General features: G+C 40.4%; 1 protein-coding gene across 3 annotated transcripts; it reads right to left on the minus strand.

The window, feature by feature from the left end:
• Positions 1-4,923: 4,923 nt before the first annotated feature.
• On the minus strand, positions 4,924-24,998 carry LOC124038608 (PHD finger protein 10-like). 3 transcript variants are annotated; one of them, XM_046354666.1, is made up of 13 exons: positions 16,369-16,609; positions 16,189-16,220; positions 15,786-15,892; positions 15,345-15,475; positions 14,998-15,081; positions 14,724-14,848; positions 12,041-12,190; positions 11,227-11,336; positions 10,982-11,126; positions 10,663-10,806; positions 6,207-6,315; positions 5,830-6,018; positions 4,924-5,252 (listed from the first exon to the last, which is right to left on the minus strand). In XM_046354666.1, exons 3-13 carry the CDS (start codon positions 15,836-15,838, stop codon positions 5,131-5,133), a joined length of 1,362 nt encoding a protein of 453 aa, XP_046210622.1. In that variant the 5' UTR covers positions 15,839-15,892; positions 16,189-16,220; positions 16,369-16,609; the 3' UTR covers positions 4,924-5,130. The 3 variants fall into 3 exon arrangements, with proteins under 3 accessions (XP_046210622.1, XP_046210621.1, XP_046210623.1); XM_046354665.1 differs by lacking the exons at positions 16,189-16,220; positions 16,369-16,609 and adding an exon at positions 24,610-24,998; XM_046354667.1 differs by lacking the exon at positions 16,369-16,609 and having other exon boundaries at positions 16,189-16,312.
• Positions 24,999-25,293: the final 295 nt, after the last annotated feature.

The following is a 25,293-nucleotide window of genomic DNA, read 5'->3' on the forward strand; positions in this document are numbered from 1 at the left end:
ACTGGATAACCCCCGTCTAGGTCCTGTGGGTGACTACTGGAGAACCCCCATCTAGGCCCTGTGGGTGACTACTGGAGAACCCCCGTCTAGGCCCTGTGGGTGACTACTGGAGAACCCCCGTCTAGGCCCTGTGGGTGACTACTGGAGAACCCCCGTCTAGGTCCTGTGGGTGACTACTAGAGAACCCCCGTCTAGGTCCTGTGGGTGACTACTAGAGAACCCCTGTCTAGGCCCTGTGGGTGACTACTGGAGAACCCCTGTCTAGGCCCTGTGGGTGACTACTGGAGAACCCCTGTCTAGGCCCTGTGGGTGACTACTGGAGAACCCCTGTCTAGGTCCTGTGGGTGACTACTGGAGGTCCTGTGGGTGACTACTGGAGAACCCCTGTCTAGGTCCTGTGGGTGACTACTGGAGAACCCCTGTCTAGGTCCTGTGGGTGACTACTGGAGAACCCCTGTCTAGGCCCTGTGGGTGACTACTGGAGAACCCCTGTCTAGGTCCTGTGGGTGACTACTAGAGACAGTAGAGGGAGATCCGCCAACGCTTCAAACACTATGTGGTTTATCATGAGTTTAGGCCTTATTCTGGTGGTAAAATATACCTGGCTAAAGATACCTCACTGGAACAAAACCAGTAAACCCACAAACTCCCTGCTTTACCCTTTACCTCAACCGACACCCTTTCATTAACTGCTTCACTCAAGGCTGGTGAGACAGAACGGCGGTGAAAGGTGCCTACCTTATGGCCCGTCCTCACTTAAGCCACTCGTCCACCAGGGTGAAGGCACTCTGGTTGTGGAGAGGCACCTGTTGTTAGGCAGTAAAATATGCATGAGGAAGGTCCGACAACCATGATGCGGTCTGTGCTCAGCCTGGTTTAACAGCCTGGCAACAAGAGAGGACAATTACACCTGGTTTAACAGCCTGGCAACAAAAGAGGACCATTACACCTGGTTTAACAGCCTGGCAACAAGAGAGGATAATTGCACCTGTTTTAACAGCCTGGCAACAAGAGAGGATAATTACACCTGTTTTAACAACCTGGCAACAAGAGAGGATAATTACACCTGATTTAACAGCCTGGCAACAAGAGAGGATAATTACACCTGGTTTAACAGCCTGGCAACAAGAGAGGACCATTACACCTGATTTAACAGCCTGGCAACAAGAGAGGATAATTACACCTGGTTTAACAGCCTGGCAACAAGAGAGGACCATTACACCTGGTTTAACAGCCTGGCAACAAGAGAGGACCATTACACCTGGTTTAACAGCCTGGCAACAAGAGAGGACCATTACACCTGGTTTAACAGCCTGGCAACAAGAGAGGACCATTACACCTGGTTTAACAGCCTGGCAACAAGAGAGGACCATTACACCTGATTTAACAGCCTGGCAACAAGAGAGGACCATTACACCTGATTTAACAGCCTGGCAACAAGAGAGGACCATTACACCTGGTTTAACAGCCTGGCAACAAGAGAGGACCATTACACCTGGTTTAACAGCCTGGCAACAAGAGGACCATTACACCTGGTTTAACAGCCTGGCAACAAAAGAGGACCATTACACCTGGTTTAACAGCCTGGCAACAAGAGAGGACCATTACACCTGATTTAACAGCCTGGCAACAAGAGAGGACCATTACACCTGGTTTAACAGCCTGGCAACAAGAGAGGACCATTACACCTGATTTAACAGCCTGGCAACAAGAGAGGACCATTACACCTGATTTAACAGCCTGGCAACAAGAGAGGACCATTACACCTGGTTTAACAGCCTAACAGGCATTAACAGCCTAGCATTAACAGCCTAGCTATCTACCGCAAGTCAAACGGCAGAGGGGTCTTTTCATTTAAAAGTGTTTTTGTATTTTCCATGAGCTTACCCAATTAATAATTGATACAATAATTGATGGGGTGGCAGGTAGCCTAGTGGTTAGAGCGTTGGGCCAGTAACCAAAAGGTTGCTAGTTCAAAATCCCAGAGCTGACAAGGTAAAATTCTGTCATTTTGCCCCTGATCAAGGCAGTTAACCCACTGTTCCCAGGCTGTCATTGTAAATAAGAATTTGTTCTTAACGGATTTGCCTAATTTTTAAAAAAGTACATTAAAAAAGACATAGTAGCAAGTGATCCAGTGTTTGCTTTGACCCAAGAGAGAGAAGCAAGCCAGAGGAGTGATACAGCCTGGTAGAGTTTCTCACAACCAGCAAGGCTCAGACAGCCACAGGTAGTTATCTCTCTGACAGCTGCTGCTGGCTTTAAGAGGATCAGTTTTATTTCATGACACATTGTTTAAAAGTATTTTAACACATAAAAGTGTTGCAATCGATCAAAAAAGATGGTACTTTCACTCCCACTTTATAAAGTGTGTCCCAGAGTCTGTCCATAAATCCTGGTCATAAAGACAGCTTGTGAAGGACGTCCTTATTTCAGTAGGCCAACGAGACTCCAGGGTAATACAGTCTGGAAGACTGCGATAAAAAAATCTGAGTTTCACATGTTATGCTGAAAATCATTGACCAAAGAGATCGCTTTGACATCTGACAGCAATAAAGAAGAAGTCTGCAGTGAATAAAAACAGAACAATTACTAATTTCCAAAAGGTTCCATCGAATTTCCCAACAAAAAGGTTGCAAACATTGGCTCACTAGTTAGGTACATCTCTTCTCCCCAGAACATTGGTTTGCTGTGTTCCCAAACATTGACCCACTGGTTAGGAACATATCTTCTCCACAGAATATTGTCCCACTGGTTAGGATCATATCTTCTCCCCAGAATATTGACCCACTGGTTAGGAACATATCTTCTCCCCAGAATATTGTCTCATTGGTTAGGAACATACAGAATATTGTGTCTGGTTGTCCCCAGAATATTGTCTCACTGGTTAGGAACATATCTTGTCCCCAGAATATTGTCTCACTGGTTAGGAACATATCTTCTCCCCAGAATATTGACCCACTGGTTAGGAACATATCTTCTCCCCAGAATATTGACCCACTGGTTAGGAACATATCTTCTCCCCAGAATATTTTCTCACTGGTTAGGAACATATCTTCTCCCCAGAATATTGTCCCACTGGTTAGGAACATATCTTTTCCCCAGAATATTTTCTCACTGGTTAGGAACATATCTTCTCCCCAGAATATTGTCTCATTGGTTAGGAACATATCTTCTCCCCAGAACATTGGTTTGTTGTGTTCCCAAACATCGAAGCAACAGAGTATATTATTTCCTAAATACAAAGCGTTAACTGTTACAAAATCTGGTGCAAACCTTCAAGAGCAAGAATCTTTCACGCTATTGAATATGATATTTGTTCACTATACAGCATCTTCATACCAACCAGGGAAATTGACAGAGAGCAAAGATGGCTCAACCAAAAGCTTTTGGCTTCCATCTAGTGGTCATTAAGGCTAAAGCATAGCAAGTTCTTACTGCTCTCCAGGTTTAGACCAGCATGCCTAAAATGGCATTCCTCTTCTTGCCCATATGACAGAAAGTAGAGGTCTACCGATTAATCGGAATGGCAGATTAATTAGGGCCGATTTCAAGTTTTCATAAAAATCGGAAATCGTTATTTTTGGACACCGATTTGGCCGTCTTCATTGTTTTTTTTTACACCTTTATTTATCCATTATTTAACTAGGCAAGTCAGTTAACACATTCTTATTTTCAATGACGGCCTAGGAACGGTGAGTTAACGACAGATTTTTGAGCTTGTCAGCTCGGGGATTCAATCTTGCAACCTTTCGGATACTAGTCCAACACTCTAACCACTTGATTACATTGCACTCCACGAGGAGACTGCATGTTACGCGAATGCAGTAAGAAGCCAAGGTAAGTTGTTAGCTAGCATTAAACTTATCTTATAAAAATCAATCAATCATAATCACTATATATTGAATATTGAAGACTCCTGTTAAAAGGAACCACCAGCTTTCATATGTTCTCATGTTCTGAGCAAGGAACTTAAACGTTAGCTTTTTTACATGGCACATATTGCACTTTCTTTCTTCTCCAACACTTTGTTTTTGCATTATTTAAACCAGATTGAACATGTATAATTTTATGAGGCTAAATTGATTTTATTGATGTATTATATTAAGTTAAAATAAGTGTTCATTCAGTATTGTTGTAATTGTCATTATTAAATATATATATATAAATATATATATATATAAATAAATAGGTCAATTCATCGGTATCGGCTTTTTTTGGTCCTCCAATAAATCGATATCTGCGTTGAAAAATCATAATCGGTCGACCTCAAATAGAAAGTATCTAATTTCAACTGTTTGCTCATATACATTGCAAGTAAGAGGGCAATTTATACAAGTTCACAACAGACCAAGCAAGGCTTCAGTTGTTGAACGTTGATATGTTAACTGAATGGGCTCCTAAAAAAACAAAAAACAACAGAGGTTGTTGAGTGGAACACTGACCATTCTATGCCATGTGGCGAGCATTCACATGCATATCGTTAGTGTCTTGCTACTGCTTCGAACTGCCTATTGGACTCCACTCTCACCTATCAGATGACGGGGAGCTGCGTACGTCTCTCTCTTAGTGTGGTCTACCTGTTCGCCACGTGGCAGCTGCTATACGACTTCACACCAGGGCCCAAAGGGACCATAAGAGGCAAACTGATCTCTTTGGCTCTCACCTGAACATAGCTGTTCAGATGCTTCACAAGGCCACCTCTTCCAAGTGGCTAATTGGTTACACTTAAGCCAGTCCTTACACATGAGCAGCTATTGTGGTGCCTGCTGTAAGTGTGGATGTATTGACTGTGTTCTTAGATATGTCACAACAACGTGTGGTTGATTTAGAGTTCTATTGTAACTAATCAGAAATGAATAGGCAGTATTAGGTGGCACTACTTTGATGAGAAGTTATCGGGGCACAATGGTAGGAAGGGCATTTTAGGGACATCATCTGTGTTTTAATACAACTTCAGGGCAGGCATGGGTTATATCATTTAAAAAAAACATTTACTGGCAAAAAATGTTTTACTTCAGTGGCAATAACATTTCAAAATATAGTTAAGACGAAGCAAATCCATAGATATACACAGGATTACAGAACTTAATCTTAACACGATCTAAAGTACAAGAAGTATCAAAACAGTTAGCTTATTGATTTGATCACATTCTTTTTATGTGCAGATTTAGACTTCAGTTGTTTTTTTCTTCCTCTTTTCTTCTTGGGGGTTGAGGACTCCTTGTTGCAACACTCACAAACCCAGCAACCTGAGGAGAAAAACGATGTGGACCAGCTGTAATGCGTAACATCAACCCAAAGGCTAGAAAGCAGACTACATTGTGGGATCCATCAGACTAAAAGGCATTTAAGACCAGCACTTTCTGACATTTGATTTCAACACTTCTAAAGCATTTAGACCAGATTCCGAACATTAACTTTCTGATGTTTAATTTGCAGCAACGCTAATTATAGCAAGTTGAGGTAACACACAACCCTTCATGACTGCACAAAAAAAAAATCTTTAATGCCAGTCTTGGAAAACTCTAAAAGCAGATTTCTTATTTAGCATTATTCACCAAGTTCAGATGGCTATGCAAATTCATGTTATATTCAAATCACCCCAGAACTCCATAAAAGACGAAATAAGCTACAATGAGAGAGAAAGACAGAGTGCAACAGCAAGACAGAGCCCCTCTTTTTTTATACCCTCCCATCTTTCAAGTAATCACTGATCTAATACATGTTGATAGGTGTAAGCAACAATTCCATCACAAAGGTTTCACTAAGGAAAGAAGGAATGATGCATCCTTAAAGTATTTGAACAGACCCAGAGAGAGAGCTCACCTAGAGGGATGGAGTCCAGGCCCACGCAGAAGGAGTGGAAGCCCCGGTCACACGTGTCACAGAACATCATCTCCTCCTCATGGTGGGGATGCTTACACACCGTGCAAGTCTTACACTCCATGCACTGCCACGGGTAGGTCTTAATCAGACCCACCAGCTCCTCACCCATGTCCAGGCACGATGGGTGAGCTGGGATGGACACGCACATAAACGCTCACACCACAGCACTTCTCCAAAACACTGTATAATTCCAATTTGTGATCCCAACAATTCAGATTAAGTTATATTGCTCATATCTTAGAGGCTTTATGGTCATTATGAACAAGCCGGTGCAATTTGTCAGTTTTAATTTTTAAAAAACAAGCAGTTCCACTTACCACTATTCTTGCACTGTGTGCAGTGAATGAGAGCTTCTGGCTTTCCTTCCTTGTTGGACTCCTTACCCTTCTGGCAAATGCCACAAATAGCATTGGGCATGACCTTAGGCTGCAAGGACAGAACAATGCTATCATGTTTAGCAACCAGGCTAGTGCACCATGAGACACAGGGCTTCTGGGCAACACACATTGTACAAGGTGTTAAATCCTAAAAGGCCTGACAGGAGGTATACATGAATTTCCTCACAATAGATCCAATCTTGTTAGCTGATACTTACTTCACAACCCAAAACAAGAATGACTAGGAAAATCCTTGTCATTTTTAAGAACCTCCCACAAACCCTTTCTAGTCATGGGGACTGGGAGTCTATGATTCTCAGATCTCAAAATCTCCAAAGGCAAACAAAGAGGTCAAGTTGATTTAAGATCCATTTGGATGTGCCGTGGTGTCTCCCACAGCTGCTCATAACAGGTTAAACAGTTGAATGTCCCTCCGGTAGATGCCGAGCTGTTTCCACACATTGTGGTCCCACATTTATAGAAAGGTAGCGAGCCAAAGTGATTTCTGACAGGAGGAAAACTCTTTCCCTGCAGGTATTTCATTACATGACCTCATTACAGTCTCTGTGCTGCGAACACAATCAAAACATCTCTGTACATTCTATTTGTTTGAAATCTTTATTTCAATGGAGAACTGTGTCTAAAGACTGACATATCAAAGGTTTTCCTACAAAAAAAGTATTAGATTAGATAAAAACAAACAACGAAACCTGTGGGAGGGTGAACCGGAGGTTAGAGACACACAGTTGAGTTAATAAAAGGATCCTTCTCCACAGAAAGAGGGGTGCCAACTAAACTTGGATAAATATTTATCCAAAGGAAGGTATGACACCTTTGCCATTACACTCAAATCATGCATGTAAGACATGACATTCTAAGAGAGAGAAGTGTACAAGTCAGGAACAAATTTAACACAAACTGTACCAACTTAGGCAGACAGTCTGCACAAATATTGGGAATGACAAGTGTGCAATCAGTTAGGAGGATATAGCCCATGAGGGATGAAGTAGGTTTCTATGTGTTCGTGGAAATATAATCATTTTTCAAAATGTCAAACGTTTGGTGTTGCCATCCTGAAATGTTGTCTATGACTGGTGCAAAACAAGAAGAGAAGGCTACATAATTTGTGTTAGGCTTCAGATGGCTACCCCTGCAGTGTAGTGCCAACTAAGAATATTCATATCATTATCAGTATGAAAATAAATACATTTTTTGTACAGCTCCTGAACTCTAACTTGCATTAAAATTATAATAAAGTCAACTTTAAGGCCATGTTATCTATAACTAGGTAATTATTATGCAAGTACAGTATTGACTTTAGCCTTAAATTCAATGAGCGCCGATTAGAAAGTTATTGATCAATTCCGAACACATCTAAGATATATAGTTTATTTGTATGCATTACATACTAACAATAAATGTTTAAACTTCTAAAGTTTGGTTTACACTCAAAATAAATGATTAAAATTCCCTTTGGAAACATGCTGATTGGAAAGTTAACAGACAAATCAATCCCTGTGGAAAGTTATGAACAATCCACAGCAATCAATGACCACATCCGGATGTAGTGTAGTAATACCAGTCATGCTACATTTGGCCTTACTGCTCTTGATGTCATTCTCAGCAAACTAACTTTTATTAATCTACCATGTTGCCTTGCAGTAGGACAGAGAGTAAATTACCAGAAGGTAGATCATGTTGATCCCAGAAAAGACATACTCCTACCTGAACACAACAATAACTTTCAACCAACATATAGAAAGTGTATTAACAGGCCTCTGGGCACCGTAACATTGTGTTCTCCAGTCTCAAACAAAGAACCGTATGTAAGGTTATTTCAAACAACTGCAGAATACTGCATTAAAAGTACCGACAACTTGAATTATAAAACGTTCAAAACACTCAAGTATAACTGTAGTTGAAGTGCTACTACTAAATAAAAATGGATGCATCTTATAAAGTCTGTATCATAACAAGAAATACTGTGTGGTTTAAAAACAATTAATCTAACAGCCAAATATATCTGCTCACATGTCTCAAAGGGATAGTTCATCCAAATGATATATTGGTTTCCTTACCCTGTAAACAGTCTATGGACAGGGTATGACAACAATCCACGCTTTGGTTTCGTTTCCAAATGCTAATGTTTCAGCATTTATGACACAAAGCCGCTTCAAGTCATGGGACTGATATTAGCATCTTTCACACATCACGCCCAAATCATCAGAAATGGATTGTAAAGTTCCATGAAGTCACTTATAAATTATTTGAACATGAAAAGGTTAATAAAAATTGGTCCCATGAGTTTAAATGGATTTGTGCCACAAATGCTAAAATGTGGAAACAATGCCATGGAAACAAAACCAAAGCATGGATTGCTGTCATACCGTGTCCATATACTGCTTACAGGGTAAGGAAACCAATGTAATTTTGTAATTTGGGTGAACTATCCCTTTAATTAGACTGTTGCCAAGTAGACAGAAAAGAGGTATATTAAGACATTCAAAGAATACAGTGAAAAATCTACAAGTCTTCAGGACCAATCGAAAGTGCTGTGAAGAAAAAGTTCCAGATGTGACAGAACTACTCCAAAATGTTATTGCTTATAACGTCTGATATAGAACCATCAGTGTTTCAACCAATAATGTATATAATCCCTGGATTGCTGATGCTATGTTTTGCCAATGAGAGGCTTTGATGTCACCAGTCAACCATATTGGCACTGCCCAGAAGAAGCAGTCTTCCATAGGAATTCCACAGTATTTCAATGAGAATGTAATTACATGTGAATATGTTGTTGTTGTTGTTGTAGTAGCAGGGACAGTAACAGTACTTTCACAAAATAATACCTTAAAACTAGAATCCTTAGTAGATACATCAATTTTGGGATTTCAATTAATTATCTATACCCATTGATTATCATTTATAAATGCCTCATGAGCTTAGATCAACTGTTGTACACCATCAATACCCAAAATAGAAGCTTGTTTTACTCCAATGTTTGTAAACAAAGTAAATTGTAAACAAAGTAACTGTGACCAAGAGACTGAAAAACAGCTTAAATCTCAAGGCCATCACAGTTAAAAAGCCATCACTAGCCGGGTACCACCCGGTTACTCAATCCTGCACCTTAAGAGGATCCTGCCCTATAAACATAGATATGTAATCCCTGGTCACTTTAATAATGTTTACATACAGAATATTCTATTCTACTGTATTTAGTTAATGCCACTCCGACATTGCTTGTCGTAATATTTATATAGTTCTTCATTCCATTATTTTACTTTTAGATGTGTGTATTGTTAGATATTACTGCATTGTTGGAGTTAGGAACACAAGCATTTCTCTACTCCTGCAATAACATCTGCTAAATATGTGTATGTGACCAATACAATTTGAACACTGTATAGCCTCAAAATGGTTGAAACTATACGTTTGGTATAATGGATGGTCAGTCCTTGCATCCATAGCTCTGTCTATGAATTTGAGAGTGGTTATATTTCTCCAGGCCCATCCCTCAGATTTTTACCAAATCAGAGACAAGGTGTATGCTTATTTATTGTTTCAATTAAGGATTCTAGCTTTAAGGACAATGTTTTTATACTTTTTTATGTTAAGTCATCTAGTGTATATACTGTATATAAATCATTCGTTTTAACCATACGGTTGACCTGGAACCATCAGTATTTTAACCATACGGTTGATCTGGAACCATCAGTATTTTAACCATACGGTTGATCTGGAACCATCAGTATTTTAACCATACGGTTGATCTGGAACCATCAGTATTTTAACCATACGGTTGACATGGAACCATCAGTATTTTAACCATACGGTTGACATGGAACCATCAGTATTTTGGAACCATACGGTTGACATGGAACCATCAGTATTTTAACCATACGGTTGACATGGAACCATCAGTATTTTAACCATACGGTTGACATGGAACCATCAGTATTTTAACCATACGGTTGACATGGAACCATCAGTATTTTAACCATACGGTTGACAAGGAACCATCAGTATTTTAACCATATGGTTGATCTGGAACCATCAGTATTTTAACCATATGGTTGATCTGGAACCATCAGTATTTTAACCATATGGTTGATCTGGAACCATCAATATTTTAACCATATGGTTGATCTGGAACCATCAATAGCAAACTGGACCAAGTGAAAGAGGGAAGGCAGAACAAGTCCACAGACTTGAGTGTTGCCCCAAATAAGAACTATTGCCACCTGGTGGAGTATGTGTGTGAGAGAAGTGACAAGGCCAGAAAACAAAGGAGAGTCTCTCTATTGAAAGTGCTGAAGAATCTGGAAGGGGTAGTAGAGAAGGGGAAAGGGAAGAGAAGTGCTGCTGGAGAAAGTCAGGGGCTTTTTTCTTCTACCTTGTACCCAGGGACAGATTTGTGTTGGTTGGGGCGTGGGGTGGCATCTTTAGCCGGGGTGGCAGTCCTGTCCTTGGCCTTGCCCTTTGACTGCACTCCACTGTCCTGACTGTCCCCATCTGAAGTGTTTCCAGATGAGCTGTCCTGTAGACACAATTCAGTTCTTACTATTCAAGCAAGCTGCAAAAGAGCTTACATTGAATCAACTTACAGAGCATCTCTATGCATTTACTGGTAATACAATACAACATGTCTTCGCATCTCTAGCTCTGAAATCAAGTGAATTGTGTAAAACCAGTTCAAGGATCCAGTTCCTTACTGAATTTTTCTTGCCCTCTTCTCCCTTGTTGTCATCTGCATGGTCCGAGTCCCCATCACTGTCCAGGGCAGGCAGCTCCGGGTCCAGGGGGGGCTCGAACAGGGCTGTGTTCAGGGGCAAGTAGCGCAGCTCGTTGGGAGAGTACCTGTATCAAACACAGGAACATCAATTTATCAGCTACTCAAATATCTTTAGAGGTCAGGACCTGCATTCATGAGACTAGTTTTTTGGTTAGTGAACCTTACCTTTTGTAGTAGTCCTGGAACTGCCCAGGGATGAGGGCCACTGGATAGGGTCCAGTCTTGGTTCTCTCTGGAGGAAGGACTTTATACCTCCCTTGGGGTACTTGGATAATCTGTTAGAAAGTTAGTTGAAACTTTTACTCCTTCAATTGCAAGTTCAACTCCACATAGATAATAGTTTATGAATGTATCGATACACACTGAGTGTACAAAACATTAGGAACACCTTCCTAATATTGAGTTACACCCCCTTTTCCCCTTAGAACAGTCTCAATTTGTCAGGGCATGGACTCCACAAACTGTCAAAAATGTTCCACAGGGATGCCGGCCCATGTTGACCAATGATTCCCGCAGTTGGGTCAAGTTGGCAGGATGTCCTTTGGGTGGTGGACCATTCTTGATATACATGGGAAACTGATGAGTGTGAAAAATCCAGCAGCATTGCAGTTGACACAAACCAGTGTGCATGGTACCTGCTACCATATCCCGTTCAAAGGCACTTAAATATTTTATCTAGTCTATTCACCCTCTGAATGGCACACATACACAATCCATGTCTCAATTGTATCAAGGCTTAAAATTCCTTCTTCAACATGTCTTCTCCCCTTCATCTGCACTGATTGAAGTGGATTTAACAAGTGACATCAATAACGGATTATAGCTTTCACCTGGATTCACCTGGTTAGTCTATGTCCAGGAAAGAACAAGTGTTCCTAATGCCTTGTACACTTGGTGGATCTACTCAAACATGGCATGGGAGTTCTTATAAACACAAGACTAATGGAGCTATATGTCTTTATTTGTGGAATTAACGTACATGTGTCTGAAGGTCAAAATAGGCCCTTCTCTCTTCCATCCTTTCCCTGTTGAAGTTACTGTTGAACTCAGCAGCTTTCTTGGCAGCTTTCTGTATGTACTCTGGCACTTTACTGGCTTCAACCTTCTGAGGCCTTTGTTGCTGCATTTTCTAGGAGATAAAACAAAATTGAATAAAAACTTACCAACAACATATTAAATAACCATGTAAACTTTAAATGAAAATACAGTTCAGGAGTTGTCCTTGTTTGTGGTCACATTAGATGTTGAGAGTCTATATACCAGCATTCCCCATATGGGGGGGGGGCTGGCTGGCAGCCTAACTCACTATTTGGGAGATAGAGATACTAACGAATATCCACCAACAAACTTTATTCTAGAGCTGGCTGAATATGTTTTGACCTACAGCTATTTCAGGTTTGATGATGAATATTACCTCCAAACGAATGGAACATTGATGGGCTCCACAATATAAAATAAAAAAATCCATCACTTATTGTGTATAGGACAGGTTGCAATTTACACGATAAATTGGTTCATGTCAATTGCCAGCCAAAAAATAAATTTCAGCCAGGTTCTTTTACACCCTCTTCCAAATTGTAGCTATAAATGCAAGGGATGCGCACAGTGCAACAATATAATGAAGTGTAAATATTTCTGCCACCCACATACAGGAAAACAGTTCCAAATAAATGACATTATTAAATGTCCATGTGGGCTGTGCTATGTAGGTAAAACCTCTCGTTCTCTCGAACAGAGAATCTGTGAACATAAGTACATTTTAATGACCTAAAACATGACATTTCTACCTTTAGATTTTGTGGCATAGAGAAAGTTAAGATATCAGACATGGGAGGTGATATGAATAATACTCTGAGTAAAAGGGAATGTTTTGTGATTTTCACCCTTCAGACGTTATTTCCTAAAGGTCTTAATGATGAAATGCCTACGTGTGTTATGTTGTACATTTTAACATAAATTATGCCGCTATTTCAGATTACTCAGATGTTTTTTGTACGATGTACCCAATGATTAATGGAAACTTGCTTGGTAGGTCTATGTCCTCATTGTGGTTTAACAGACGTGTTTAATACGTCTTATTTACCCACTTTATTTGAATATTTATGAAATGCATATTGTTATATATTTGGTAGCACTTATTTGTTTTCCTTCGCCTCCAACCCCTTTTGATGCGTGGAACAAATGTGGGTGGGGCCAGATCTACATAAGGGTGCAATTTATTTATTTTTACTCACAAAAGCTCTGATGAAGCCGTGAGGCCGTTACGTAAGCTTATTAAAGATCAGTGATACTATCAAGAGCTGTGTGCAGTTTCCTTTTTACCGCATCTTGTTTTTGAAAGAAAAGCTCATTTTTGATCGGAAATACAGTGCGGACCGTGTCAATGTTGTAAATGACTATTGTAGCTGGAAACGGCTGATTTTTTAAACGGAATATCTACTGGCACATTATTAGCAACCATCACTCCTGGCAGCTTCGTTAAATATTACCCGCAAAACACCAGTCTCAACATCAACAGTGTAGAGGCGACTCCGGGATGCTGGCCTTCGAGGCAGAGTTCCTCTGTCCAGTGTCTGTGTTCTTTTGCCCATCTTAATCTTTACTTTTTATTGGCCAGTCTGAGATATGGCTTTTTCTTTGCAACTCTGCCTAAAAGGCCAGCATCCCAGAGTTGCCTCTTCACTGTTGACGTTGAGATTGGTGTTTTGCGGGTACTATTTAATGAAGCTGCCAGTTGAGGACTTGTGAGGCGTCCGTTTCTCAAACTAGACACTAATGTACTTGTCCTCTTGCTCAGTTGTGCACCGGGGCCTCCCACTCCTCTTTCTATTCTGGTTAGAGCCTGTTTGCGCTGTTCTGTGAAGGGAGTAGTACACAGCGTTGTACGAGATCTTCAGTTTCTTGGCAATTTCTCACATGGAATAGCCTTCATTTCTCAGAACAAGAATAAACTGACGAGTTTCAGAAGAAAGTTATTGGATTCTGGCCATTTTAAGCCTGTAATGGAACCCACAAATGCTGATGCTGCAGATACTCAACTAGTGTAAAGAAAGCTAGTTTTATTGCTTCTTTAATCAGGACAACAGTCTTCAGCTGTGCTAACATAATTGCAAAAGGGTTTTCTAATGATCAATTAGCGCTTTAAAATGATAAACTTGGATTAGCTAACACAACGTTCCTTTGGAACACAGGTGTGATGGTTGCTGATAATGAGTCTCTGTACACCTATGTAGATATTCCATAAAAATAATCAGCCATTTCCAGCTACAATATCCATTTACAACATGAACAATGTCTAAACTGTATTTCTGATAAACAAAATGTATGTTATTTCAAAAACAAGGATATTTCTAAGTGACCCCAAACTTTTGAACGGTAGAGTATACAAAAAAAATAGAAATACAATTGGACTTGAGTTCCCCAAATATATAAAAATACACACAAGTCTTGGCTTGAGTTGCACAAATATTATTTATATATAAAATATTCAGGGAACTCAAGTCCAAGACTTCTGTATCAAGATATAGAAATCTTCAAACACAAAGCTAACTGTGCATCAATTAATATGTCAATGTTGCTGAGCATACTACCTTGAGTACTAACATTAGTGGTACTCTGAACAGAGTACTAACAAAGTGATACTCTCTGAAGAGAGTGCTTACAGAGTACTCTTCTGTTATCCTCTGGCGCTCCCTCTCTTGGAGGATTACAGAATACTCAGCATGTTTTCCTGGGTACTCCTTGATCATCAAATCAATCACTTCATCACTTCGTAAAGCAGTCAAGCCTGGAAAAAAATATTCACAATTAATTATTGTATCCACGAGTAGCCCAATTCCCCAAAACAACTCTTGGGGAGGCTTGAGGCCCTGGTGGTTTTGCTGAACTCTAAGCTCTTCCTGATTACGTAACAATTCCATGTTTTTCACTTCTCACCCAATGTGCACTGTGTCTCTGTGATGACATTTTGCTCCCTCAGATATAGCTTCTCCTTGTGGGAGAGGTCTCTCCTTTCCAAATCTAAAAGAAGAATGTATTGATTGATTGAATTGATTAGGTAATTAAAAGTAGTAGACTGCTCCAGCCAGAGACAACATTAATGATTGAGGATAAAAACAATCAAACCTGGAGGCTTATTTCCATTGAGATAAGGCATGGTTAGTCAGAGATTGACCCGTATGATCTACAGATCTACAGGCTATAACAAGACTACTAGCCTAATAATCAAATTGACATGCAATGATCCTACTACACCATACAAGCCAAACATTTAGTCACATTACCTGGATATTTTCGCTTGAATGAAGTGACTCCCAGATATTCACTGACTTGTTCTTGTAACATATAGTACTCCCCACTACCGTCTGACGGCCATCTGTACTCGGTCAGATTTTCTGCTGAGAAGTATGTGGGCCTGGGGAAACACATATGACTGAAAAGTTAAGAGCAGGGTAGAAGTATTAAGCCTGTTTGAAAGACGGACTCAATGTTATTGGGCACGTAGGCTGCGTTTAGACAGGCAGCCCAATTATGATATTTTTGACGAAGCAGATCTGATGTGAAATCTGATTTCTCAAAAAACCAATTAGTGGAAAGAATATCAGAATTGCGCTGCCTGTGTAAAAGCAGCCAAAGTGTTTGTAATGGGGATTGGACATGGTCTATTAGGAAGTAGTGATGAAAATATTTCAAACTACGCCTTCAGATACAAACTGACCACATACCCAAGTTCCTGAATGGAGGTGTCGCAACTTCTGGAACTGTCACCTGAACCCATGCGCTGTCTTTTTGGAGCTTGACTGCCATCATTGGACACTTCCTCGATGTCATCCTAAAATGATAGCCAATATAGTTAGAATACACAAAACACCTGAACTATTACTACTTGTTAAAGTTTTCTCCAAAAATTATGTTTTTGGGATGTTATCAGATCTCACGGGGTGAGATAATTTCCTCTGTTGTGTCGATCCAGCAAGCACCATTCCCCCCTCTCATTCGATAAAGCTGGCCTAGAGGTAGCCCGATTGCCTTCCACTGTGTACAGCAAAAGGCATGCACATATACATAGAAGCCACTAAACATCGCTTGTCTGTCACAAATGATGAATTAAATTATATTTGAAGTTACTCTGCCGATTGTCCATGGGGTTGGTCCATCAGCTGGTCAAAATGTAAGACAAAATATCCACAGGAAATCATTATTAAACTAATTCAAGACGCGAGTTTGTAGCAAACAAGATTTGTTTGCTCATGACACATCGCACGTGCACAAGATGGAAGTACATGCATGCGACAAATGCATACTAACCGAAGTATTGGAGGCGTTTACATGGTTGTTCTTATGTACCTTGGCACAAAGTCGGGTAAATAACACTTTCCTGCGGATATTTTGTCTCTAATTTCGTCCAAATTCAGTACCAACAGCACAGGAAGAGTACATTAAAATGTATTTGTATTAAACATTCTGCATTGTAACCCCATCCCTGGGTCTCTCCTATTTTCAGTTCGCTACAGCTACCGTTAACTGCAACAACAACAAAAAACACTCAAACAGGACTGTTTTATCTCCATCTCTTCATTCAAAGACTCAAATCATGGACACTCTTACTGACAGTTGTGGCTTGTTCACGTGATGTATTGTTCTCTCTACCTTCTTGCCCTTGCTGCTGTCTGTGCCCAATAATGTTTTGTGCTGCTGCCATGCTAGGTTGTCTTAGGTCTCTCTTTATGTTGTGGTGGCGCTTGTCGTGATGTGCGTTTTGTCCTATAATTTTAATCCCAGCACGGGGGGACTTTTGCTTTTTGATAGGTCGTCATTGTAATCATTTGTTGTTAACTGACTTGTCTAATTAAATAAAAAATAAAGGACACTTCAAGTTTTTGCTGTGTTTTGTTTCAGACTGTATACCAATAATTGTTATCACAATCTGATTTAGGCATTCCTAGAGGAAAAACAGAGAGCATTGGATTTGGACTGTGGTCTACCGACACACATGCACGATACGATGTACGATGCAAACAAAAACAATGAGCAGAGGTAAAGACAGTTTCAGGTTGGATATTCGACGGATATTCGCCTGTAATTTTCCTTACTTCCATCAACAGCAGTTAGGGACCGTCAACATAGTGACAATTCACATTTTTCAAATTTCAATAGCTCTTTAACCATTACTCCTAAAAAACCTTCAAAACTGGTTGTAGCTAACCCGATGGCATAGACACACGTTGCACACACAATGTGTGTTACGTCTCACACTATTTAAAATTATTTATTTATATTTTTGAATTTCAATAGCTTCTTGGTCATGTGACCTACTGACTTCAAACAAGGTTCAGTGTCCACTCAGTGGGCCTACATATTACACACCCTTTACTTTGTTGATTTTTATCTCACACGTTTTTACATGAATTTTTCCAAATGTAAAATTTCAATAGCTCCTTGGTCATGTGACCTAATGATCTCAAAAAAAGGTTCAGAATGTCCACTGACTATGCCTTCATAAATCGCACACTTTGATGTTCATCTACTTTCATCTCATGCTATTCGACTTAAATCTGTAAGCCTGAGACCCATACTCAGAAGTAATTTGGAGAAAAAGAGTATCTGACTGATAGACCCCCTTGTACGCTCAAACCCTTCCAGGACATTACAATCTCACATCGCAGGATATTTGATGGTCCCTAGACTCCTTTCTAACAGTCCTCAAGCTTCAATAGGATAGTCGATAACTGTGTAACGGTTGAAATTCCGAGTCAACGTTATCATTTTAGTAAGTCTTATGGTCGGGTATAAAATGTTGTCTCCAGTTTCTTGCTTTCTCAGGTCCTGCTGAGTGGACGGTATTGATGCCTTTTCGGTCTAGCTCGTCAGGTGTCATTATGTTATAAGCACCACGCCACAACACTCCCATTTCATAACACCCTCTCACCTTCTACCATTTGTCTACACTCCAAGAACCATGAGAGCCCACTAGCTGTAGACGCCCCAAGATCCATGACAACTGAGATTCCCATATCCATAGCCTTCTTAGCTTGTCGGTCTAAAAGCGTTTTTCTCCTTACTTTGTTGAAATATCAAAAGACAAAGTTGTGTGTGTGACTCTGGTAAGTCATTTCAAGTGAAAGCCTAATTTTCCCTGGTACAAAAATGTATACTACTAACGAGTTCTGTTTATTTTGACTATGCAGCATAAAAATCTTAATGGGAGCTGAAAAACACTTTCACAGCTGTATGTTAATAAAGAAATACTACAGCTCAGTGCAATGGTAAATGTTAAGTCAGCTGTGGGATATGGACAGTAGAGGGGGATGCTGTTGTACTGACAGTAGAGTCATCGCTATTTCAGGACTTTTCTTTTGATGAGAGTCACAGCACTGGAGAATAACCTGGTTCTGGTCCAGATGTACCGGACTCAATTGCCTCTAAAATAGAAAATAAAGATGTGTTTGCTTGTACAATGGTCATCCTTATGCACTCCATGCAATACTTGCTGTTTGTAATAGTTATTGTCATGTTTTTGGAAATACATATTTTTTTAATTTATTGTATTTTACCTTTATTTAACTAGGCAAGTGAGTTATGAACAAATTCTTATTTTAAATGACGGCCTAGGAACAGTGGATTAACTGCCTTGTTCAGGGGCAGAAAGACAGATTTGTACTTTGTCAGCTCGGGGATTTGAACTTGCAACCTCTCGGTTACCACTACTCTAACCACTAGGCTACGCTGCCGTCCCAGTATAACTGTCCTTTGTCGTTGGCATACAGCTGCATGGTACTGTGACAGTTGTCATGTTGTCCATTAAGCTGGTCACAACACTGTGGCGAAGAAAGAATTGCGAGGTGGTGGTTGCGGTTGTGAGGTCTACAGATAAAAAGTCCTCTCTCCTTCTCCATTTCAGTTTAAAACTCTGCAGCCCCACAAATGCTTGTGGGTGAGGTAATAAATAGTAGTCATAACATGACAATAAGCATTTTTTAAATCACAATTCTAAAAATAGTGTAAAAAATGTCACAGTGTAAAGGATGAACATAGAAGTACATTAGATGTGCACCTAACCAAGTCTGACATGTAATATCACAATGTAGATAACTGGAATTGGAGTTGAATTTTCTGATGTACACTTGAATATTTACAGTCCTTATGTCACTTAAGTAAATAGTGAATGTGTCATCACGTAAACACAGTATTGTCAGCAATAAGACACTTTAAGTATCATACATAAGGTGTTATGTAGTCAATCTCCCTAACAAGGCATATACAGTAGGGAGAACAAGTATTTGATACACTGCCAATTTTGCAGGTTTTCCTACTTATAAAGCATGTGGAGGTCTGTCATTTTTATCATAGGTACACTTCAACCGTGAGAGACGGAATCTAAAACAAAAATCCAGAAAATCACATCGGATGATTTTTAAGTAATTAATTAGCATTTTATTGCATGACATAAGTATTTGATACATCAGAAAAGCAGAACTTAATATGATACAGAAACCTTTGTTTGCAAATACAGAGATTATATGTTTCCTGTAGTTCTTGACCAGGTTTGCACACACTGCAGCAGGGATTTTGGCCCACTCCTCCATACAGACCTTCTCCAGATCCTTCAGGTTTCGGGGCTGTCGCTGTGCAATACGGACTTTCAGCTCCCTCCATACATGGCCCCATCCATCCTCCCCTCAATGCGGTGCAGTCGTCCTGTCCCCTTTGCAGAAAAGCATCCCCAAAGAATGATGTTTCCAACTCCATGCTTCACGGTTGGGATGGTGTTCTTGGGGTTGTACTCATCCTTCTTCTTCCTCCAAACACAGCGAGTGGAATTTAGACCAAAAAGCTCTATTTTTGTCTCATCAGACCACATGACCTTCTCCCATCCCTCATCTGGATCGTCCAGATGGCCATTGGCAAACTTCAGACGGGCCTGGACATGCGCTGGCTTGAGCAGGGGAACCTTGCGTGCGCTGCAGGATTTTAATCCATGACGGCGTAGTGTGTTACTAATGGTTTTCTTTAAGACTGTGGTCCCAGCTCTCTTCAGGTCATTGACCAGGTCCTGCCGTGTAGTTCTGGGCTGATCCCTCACCTTCCTCATGATCATTGATGCCCCACGAGGTGAGATCTTGCATGGAGCTCCAGACCGAGTGATTGACCGTCATTTTGAACTTCTTCCATTTTCTAATAATTGCGCCAACTGTTGTTGCCTTCTCACCAAGCTGCTTGCCTATTGTCCTGTGGCCCTGTGCAGGTCTACAATTTTATCCCTGATGTCCTTACACAGCTCTCTGGTCTTGGCCATTGTGGAGACGTTGGAGTCTGTTTGATTGAGTGTGTGGACAGGTGTCTTTTATACAGGTAACGAGTTCAAACAGAGGCAGTTAATACAGGTAATGAGTGGAGAACAGGAGGGCTTCTTAAAGAAAAACTAACAGGTCTGTGAGAGCCGGAATTCTTACTGGTTGGTAGGTGATCAAATACTTATGTCATGCAATAAAATGCTAATTCATTACTTAAAAATCATACAATGTGATTTTCTGGATTTTTGTTTTAGATTCCGTATCTCACAGTTGAAGTGTACCTATGATAAAAAATTACAGACCTCTACATGCTTTGTAAGTAGGAAAACCTGCGAAATCGGCAGTGTATCAAATACTTGTTCTCCCCACTGTATACAGTTGAAGTCGGAAGTTTACATACTCCTCAGCCAAATACATTTAACTCGGTTTCACAATTCCTGACATTTAATCCTTGTAAAAAGTCCCTGTCTTAGGTCAGTGTTACAGAAATTAAATTCCTCTGTTTTAATACCCAAAAATGTATACAGTCAATATTGATAAAAAATCCCTTAAAATAAAATGATCCTAACTGACTGTTAAGAATGTGAAATGCCAGAATAATAGGAGACAGAATTATTTATTTCAGCTTTTATTTCTTTCATCACATTCCCAGTCAAATGTTTCTGGTAGCGTTCCACAATAAGTTGGGTGAATTTTGGCCCATTCCTCCTGACAGAGCTAATGTAACTAAGTCAGGTTTGTAGGCCTCCTTGCTCGCACACATTTGCGACCCAGCTTTAACTTCCTGACTGATGTCTTGAGATGTTGCTTCAATATATCCACATAATTTCCCTTCCTCATGAGGCCATCTATTTTGTGAAGTGCACCAGTCCCTCCTGCAGCAAAGCACCCCCACAACATGATGCTGCCACTCCCGTGCTTCATAGTTGGGATGGTGTTTTTCAGCTTGCAACCCTCCCCCTTTTTCCTCCAAACATAACGATGGTCATTATGGCCAAATAGTTATATTTTTGTTTCATAAGACCAGAGGACATTTCTCCAAAAAGTATGATATTTGTCTCCAAGTGCAGTTGCAAACCGTAGTCTGAATTTTTTATGGTGGTTTTGGAGCAGTGGCTTCTTCCTTGCTAAGCGGCCTTTCAGGTTGTCGATATAGGACTTGTTTTTACTGTGGATATAGATACTTCTGTACCCGTTTCCCCCAGCATCTTCACAAGGTCCTTTGCTGTTGTTCTGGGATCGATTTGCACTTTATGCACCAAGTACGTTCATCTCTAGGAGACAGAACCAGTCTCCTTCCTGAGCGGTATGACGGCTGCATGGTCCCATGGTGTTTATACTTGCGTAATATTGTTTGTACAGATGAACGTGATACCTTCAGGCATTTGGAAATTGCTCCCAAGGATGAACCAGACTTGTGGAGGGCTACAATTCTTTTGAAGTCTTGGCTGATTTCTTTTGATTTTCCCATGTCACGCAAAGAGGCACTGAGTTTGAAGGTAGGCCTTGAAATATATCCACAGGTACAGGTCAAATTATGTTAATTAGCCTATCAGAAGCTTCTAAAGCCACGACATCATTTTCTGGAATTGTCCAAGCTGTTTAAAGGCACAGTCAACTTAGTGTATGTAGTTGTGTGGGACATCCATATATTCAGTTCATGCCTATGATTTCAGAGTTCAACAAAGCCAACAACTGCTTCATGTGTGCCACTGATAAAGAACCTGGATGTGGCCCAAAGACTGACTGGGTTAGTAACTTTATTTAACATGTTTATAATCTTTTGACAACAGTGACGGCATGTAAGACCATTTATGATATAACACAATGGATGGCTAATTCGTCATACTGCATTGATATTTGACATTATTTATAACGTGTTACAAGTTGTTTTGTTTTGATTGAATGTTTTGATTGCCAACTGAGGTTCCATGTGCTGTGCCTAGGAATGAAAACAGAGTTCAACAGAGTAAAGAACACAAACTGGAAGTGCAGTCTTTGTTGTTGAAAATGTATGCTATACACTCCTTACGGACAAACTTTGTCCGCGAAGGGGCTAAACCACCGAAGAGCGGCTCTACACCATTAGAGCGAGACCAGCTGCGCTTGGCCCGCGACTGGAAAATGCTAGCTGACATTGGCCGGCAACTTGTGTTTCCTCCGGAGATCGCAACCACCACCCTAAGACCTGACATGGTGCTCTGGTCCCGTTCACTCAATAAGGTCTTCATCATTGAGCTCACAGTACCCTGGGAAAACTCAGTAGATGAGGCTTATGAGCGAAAACATCTGCGCTATGCTGATCTAGCTGCCGAAGCACGGCATCATGGCTGGAACACAGAAGTCCGACCAGTGGAGGTGGGCTGCAGAGGTTTTGTGGCAACATCTACAACCAGACTGCTTAGAGACCTGGGAATTAAGGGCCAGAGCCAGCGTTCGGCAATCAAAGCTGTATCAGAGGCGGCAGAAGGCAGCAGTCAGTGGCTCTGGATGAAGAGGAAAGACCCCAGCTGGGCCCCGAAGTGAGAGGGCCAGGAGGTATGCGGTCAACAATGATTGACTCAGGGAGGAGGACGCCCCTGCCATGCATAGTCCCATGGGATGTTTGCTATCAACAACAAGGCAACTCCTATGACTAATTGGGAATGGGACGCAAGCGTAGGATTGATCACCCTGTCGCTGGCCGCCTTTGAGGAGGGTGTATAGTGTGAAAGGCCGAAACACCCTAGGAACCAAAGGTACACTACTGACGATGCGCTCCCCAAATTTCACCACGCTCACTGTTCATTAACTCTTGGAAGTGCTTGCACAAAGGATAGTAACATCTCATCCTGTGTTCTTGGAATCCATCCACACTTAAGAGGCTCTGACATGTACATCAACCAGGGATAAAGAGAAAGTTAACACGGTGAAATGTTTCATACTTAATTGAAGTAAAGTGTCTGACATGTTGGAAAGATGAAAGGTATAATTGCTGTATACAATTGCTGTGTAATTTGTCAATATTAAATGTTTATTCCTTGATATACTGGCCACCATTACTGTGGTTACATGTTCAGTATATGTATTGACCAGTAAACCCACTGCAGCCTACCTTACTAGCTCACTCTCATCCCTGCTTTGGACAATGAATAGCATGAATCTCATACTTTGCCCTTTATGGTTGATATTAACGATGAAAGGAGATATTATCTGTCTCTCTCCTATTGTGTACCGCTGTTAAATACTATGGTAAAATAAAAACAGGGAAAATAAGTACTTAGAACTAACAATTATTGTAGATAAATATTAAAGAAAAGGGTAACACACAACACTGGACTGAACCCCCTAATTGTCAAACTAATATTAATGTACAACAATATAGAAGATGCATGACTAGAGGTTATGCAATGGGTGTATACCCACTGCACGCTTCTTAGGTGTGTAATTGACATGACCAAGGAGCTATTGAAATTTAAAACTATCAAAAATGTACATTACATCGAGTGATTTTACAGAACACAAACAAGAGTGTGCAATATAGAAGGGTAGTCAGTGTACATTCTGCACCTTGTTTGAAGTCAGTAGGGCACATGACCAAGGAGCTATTGACATTATTTTTTAACATTCATGTAAAATCATGTGAGATGAAAATGGACAAACTAGAGTGTGTGCAATATAGAAAGAATGGAAGTCAGTGTACATTATGAAACTTGTTTGAGTCAAGTAGGTCACATGTTATTGAAATGTGAACGTAAAAAAAGTTTACGCTCCCTAACTAATTCAACTAGGAATACAGAATGCTGCTCACATTTCCACATGTTTTTCGCTTTGGAAAGCGAATTAATGTCCAAATCGTGTAAATAATTCCCGTGCAATGTTGTGCGCAATTTTTCCAACATCATGACACTTATTTGGAGGTTTGAACGCGCGAATATCCAACTTGAAACTGTCTTTACCTCGGACAGTACTAAACAGCTAAGATGTTAGATGCTATGCTAGCTAAGTAAATGCAGGTAACGTTATGGCTAGCTAGTACCGTAAACTGTCTAGTCGTTAACTTACGACGACACAAAAGTTAGAACACATCGACCCACAACAGCTAGATTGCTATCAATTGTATTTAACTAGCGAAACGGCAGTAGGTTGAATTAAACAGTTGTGTTGTCAGCGAACTAACGTTAGCTACCTTAGCCTGTTGTGTCTTCAACACAATATGTATGTGGCCAGCAACGATATGCTGGTATTTCTGATCCGATATATTTGCCAAGTTTACCTTTATAGACTGAGCTCCCGGGGTTGCAGGGTTGCTATCGCAAGGTCTGGTTGGGAGAACAGTAGCCATGTTTAGCGGTTACTGTGCTGCTAGCTTCGGAGATGCACACCAGGATAATAATGTTACCGACTGGAAACAGAGACAAGGAACAAATCTTCTTCAAGTGGCGGTAAAGCAAGTCTTTGGATGGGGAATACATGTTTGCCAACATTGGCTACATCGTACAAATTCATTAAAATAAAAATGTGCTTTTAGGTCTTCATTTAAGGGTTCGGCTCAAGGTTTGCAGTGTGGTTGATGTTATGTTTAAAATTTCAATTGAAATTAAATTGTCGTAATTAGCGGGGTTTATCCATAATTATGACTTGGTAATTTGGTAACTAATGACAACCAAGCATTGGTCACGGCATACGCGGAATGTGGACGTGGCGAAATAAGTGGGTGCATCATCAGCGAATTGTGATTGGTTAAACAGTTTTGATAGATTCAAATGGTGTTTTTTGTTTTATTAGTCAGGATGCACATGGTACACACCTCCAACGAAATGCTTAACTTGGTTCCTTCTTGACCTTCTTGACAATGCAACAAAAATAAAAGATAATATGAACAAAGTAAATGGCTCAGTAGAATAGAATACATATTTTAGCATAAGTATAATACAAGGCACAATTTATAGTCCAATAT

Source organism: Oncorhynchus gorbuscha, linkage group LG06 (genome assembly GCF_021184085.1).
Source record: "Oncorhynchus gorbuscha isolate QuinsamMale2020 ecotype Even-year linkage group LG06, OgorEven_v1.0, whole genome shotgun sequence".
Lineage (NCBI taxonomy): Eukaryota > Metazoa > Chordata > Actinopteri > Salmoniformes > Salmonidae > Oncorhynchus > Oncorhynchus gorbuscha.

What these genes read in the sequence shown, in the direction of transcription:
- LOC124038608 (XM_046354665.1), bottom strand. Translation starts at nt 24,678, where the DNA reads ATGGCTACTGTTCTCCCAACCAGACCTTGCGATAGCAACCCTGCAACC. An exon ending in GGATAACAGAAGAGTACTCT is followed by an intron (nt 12,191 to 14,723) that starts GTAAGCACTCTC and finishes TTTATCTCCTAG; the next exon opens with AAAATGCAGCAACAAAGGCC. An exon ending in CACACAGTGCAAGAATAGTG is followed by an intron (nt 6,019 to 6,206) that starts GTAAGTGGAACT and finishes TGTCCATCCCAG; the next exon opens with CTCACCCATCGTGCCTGGAC.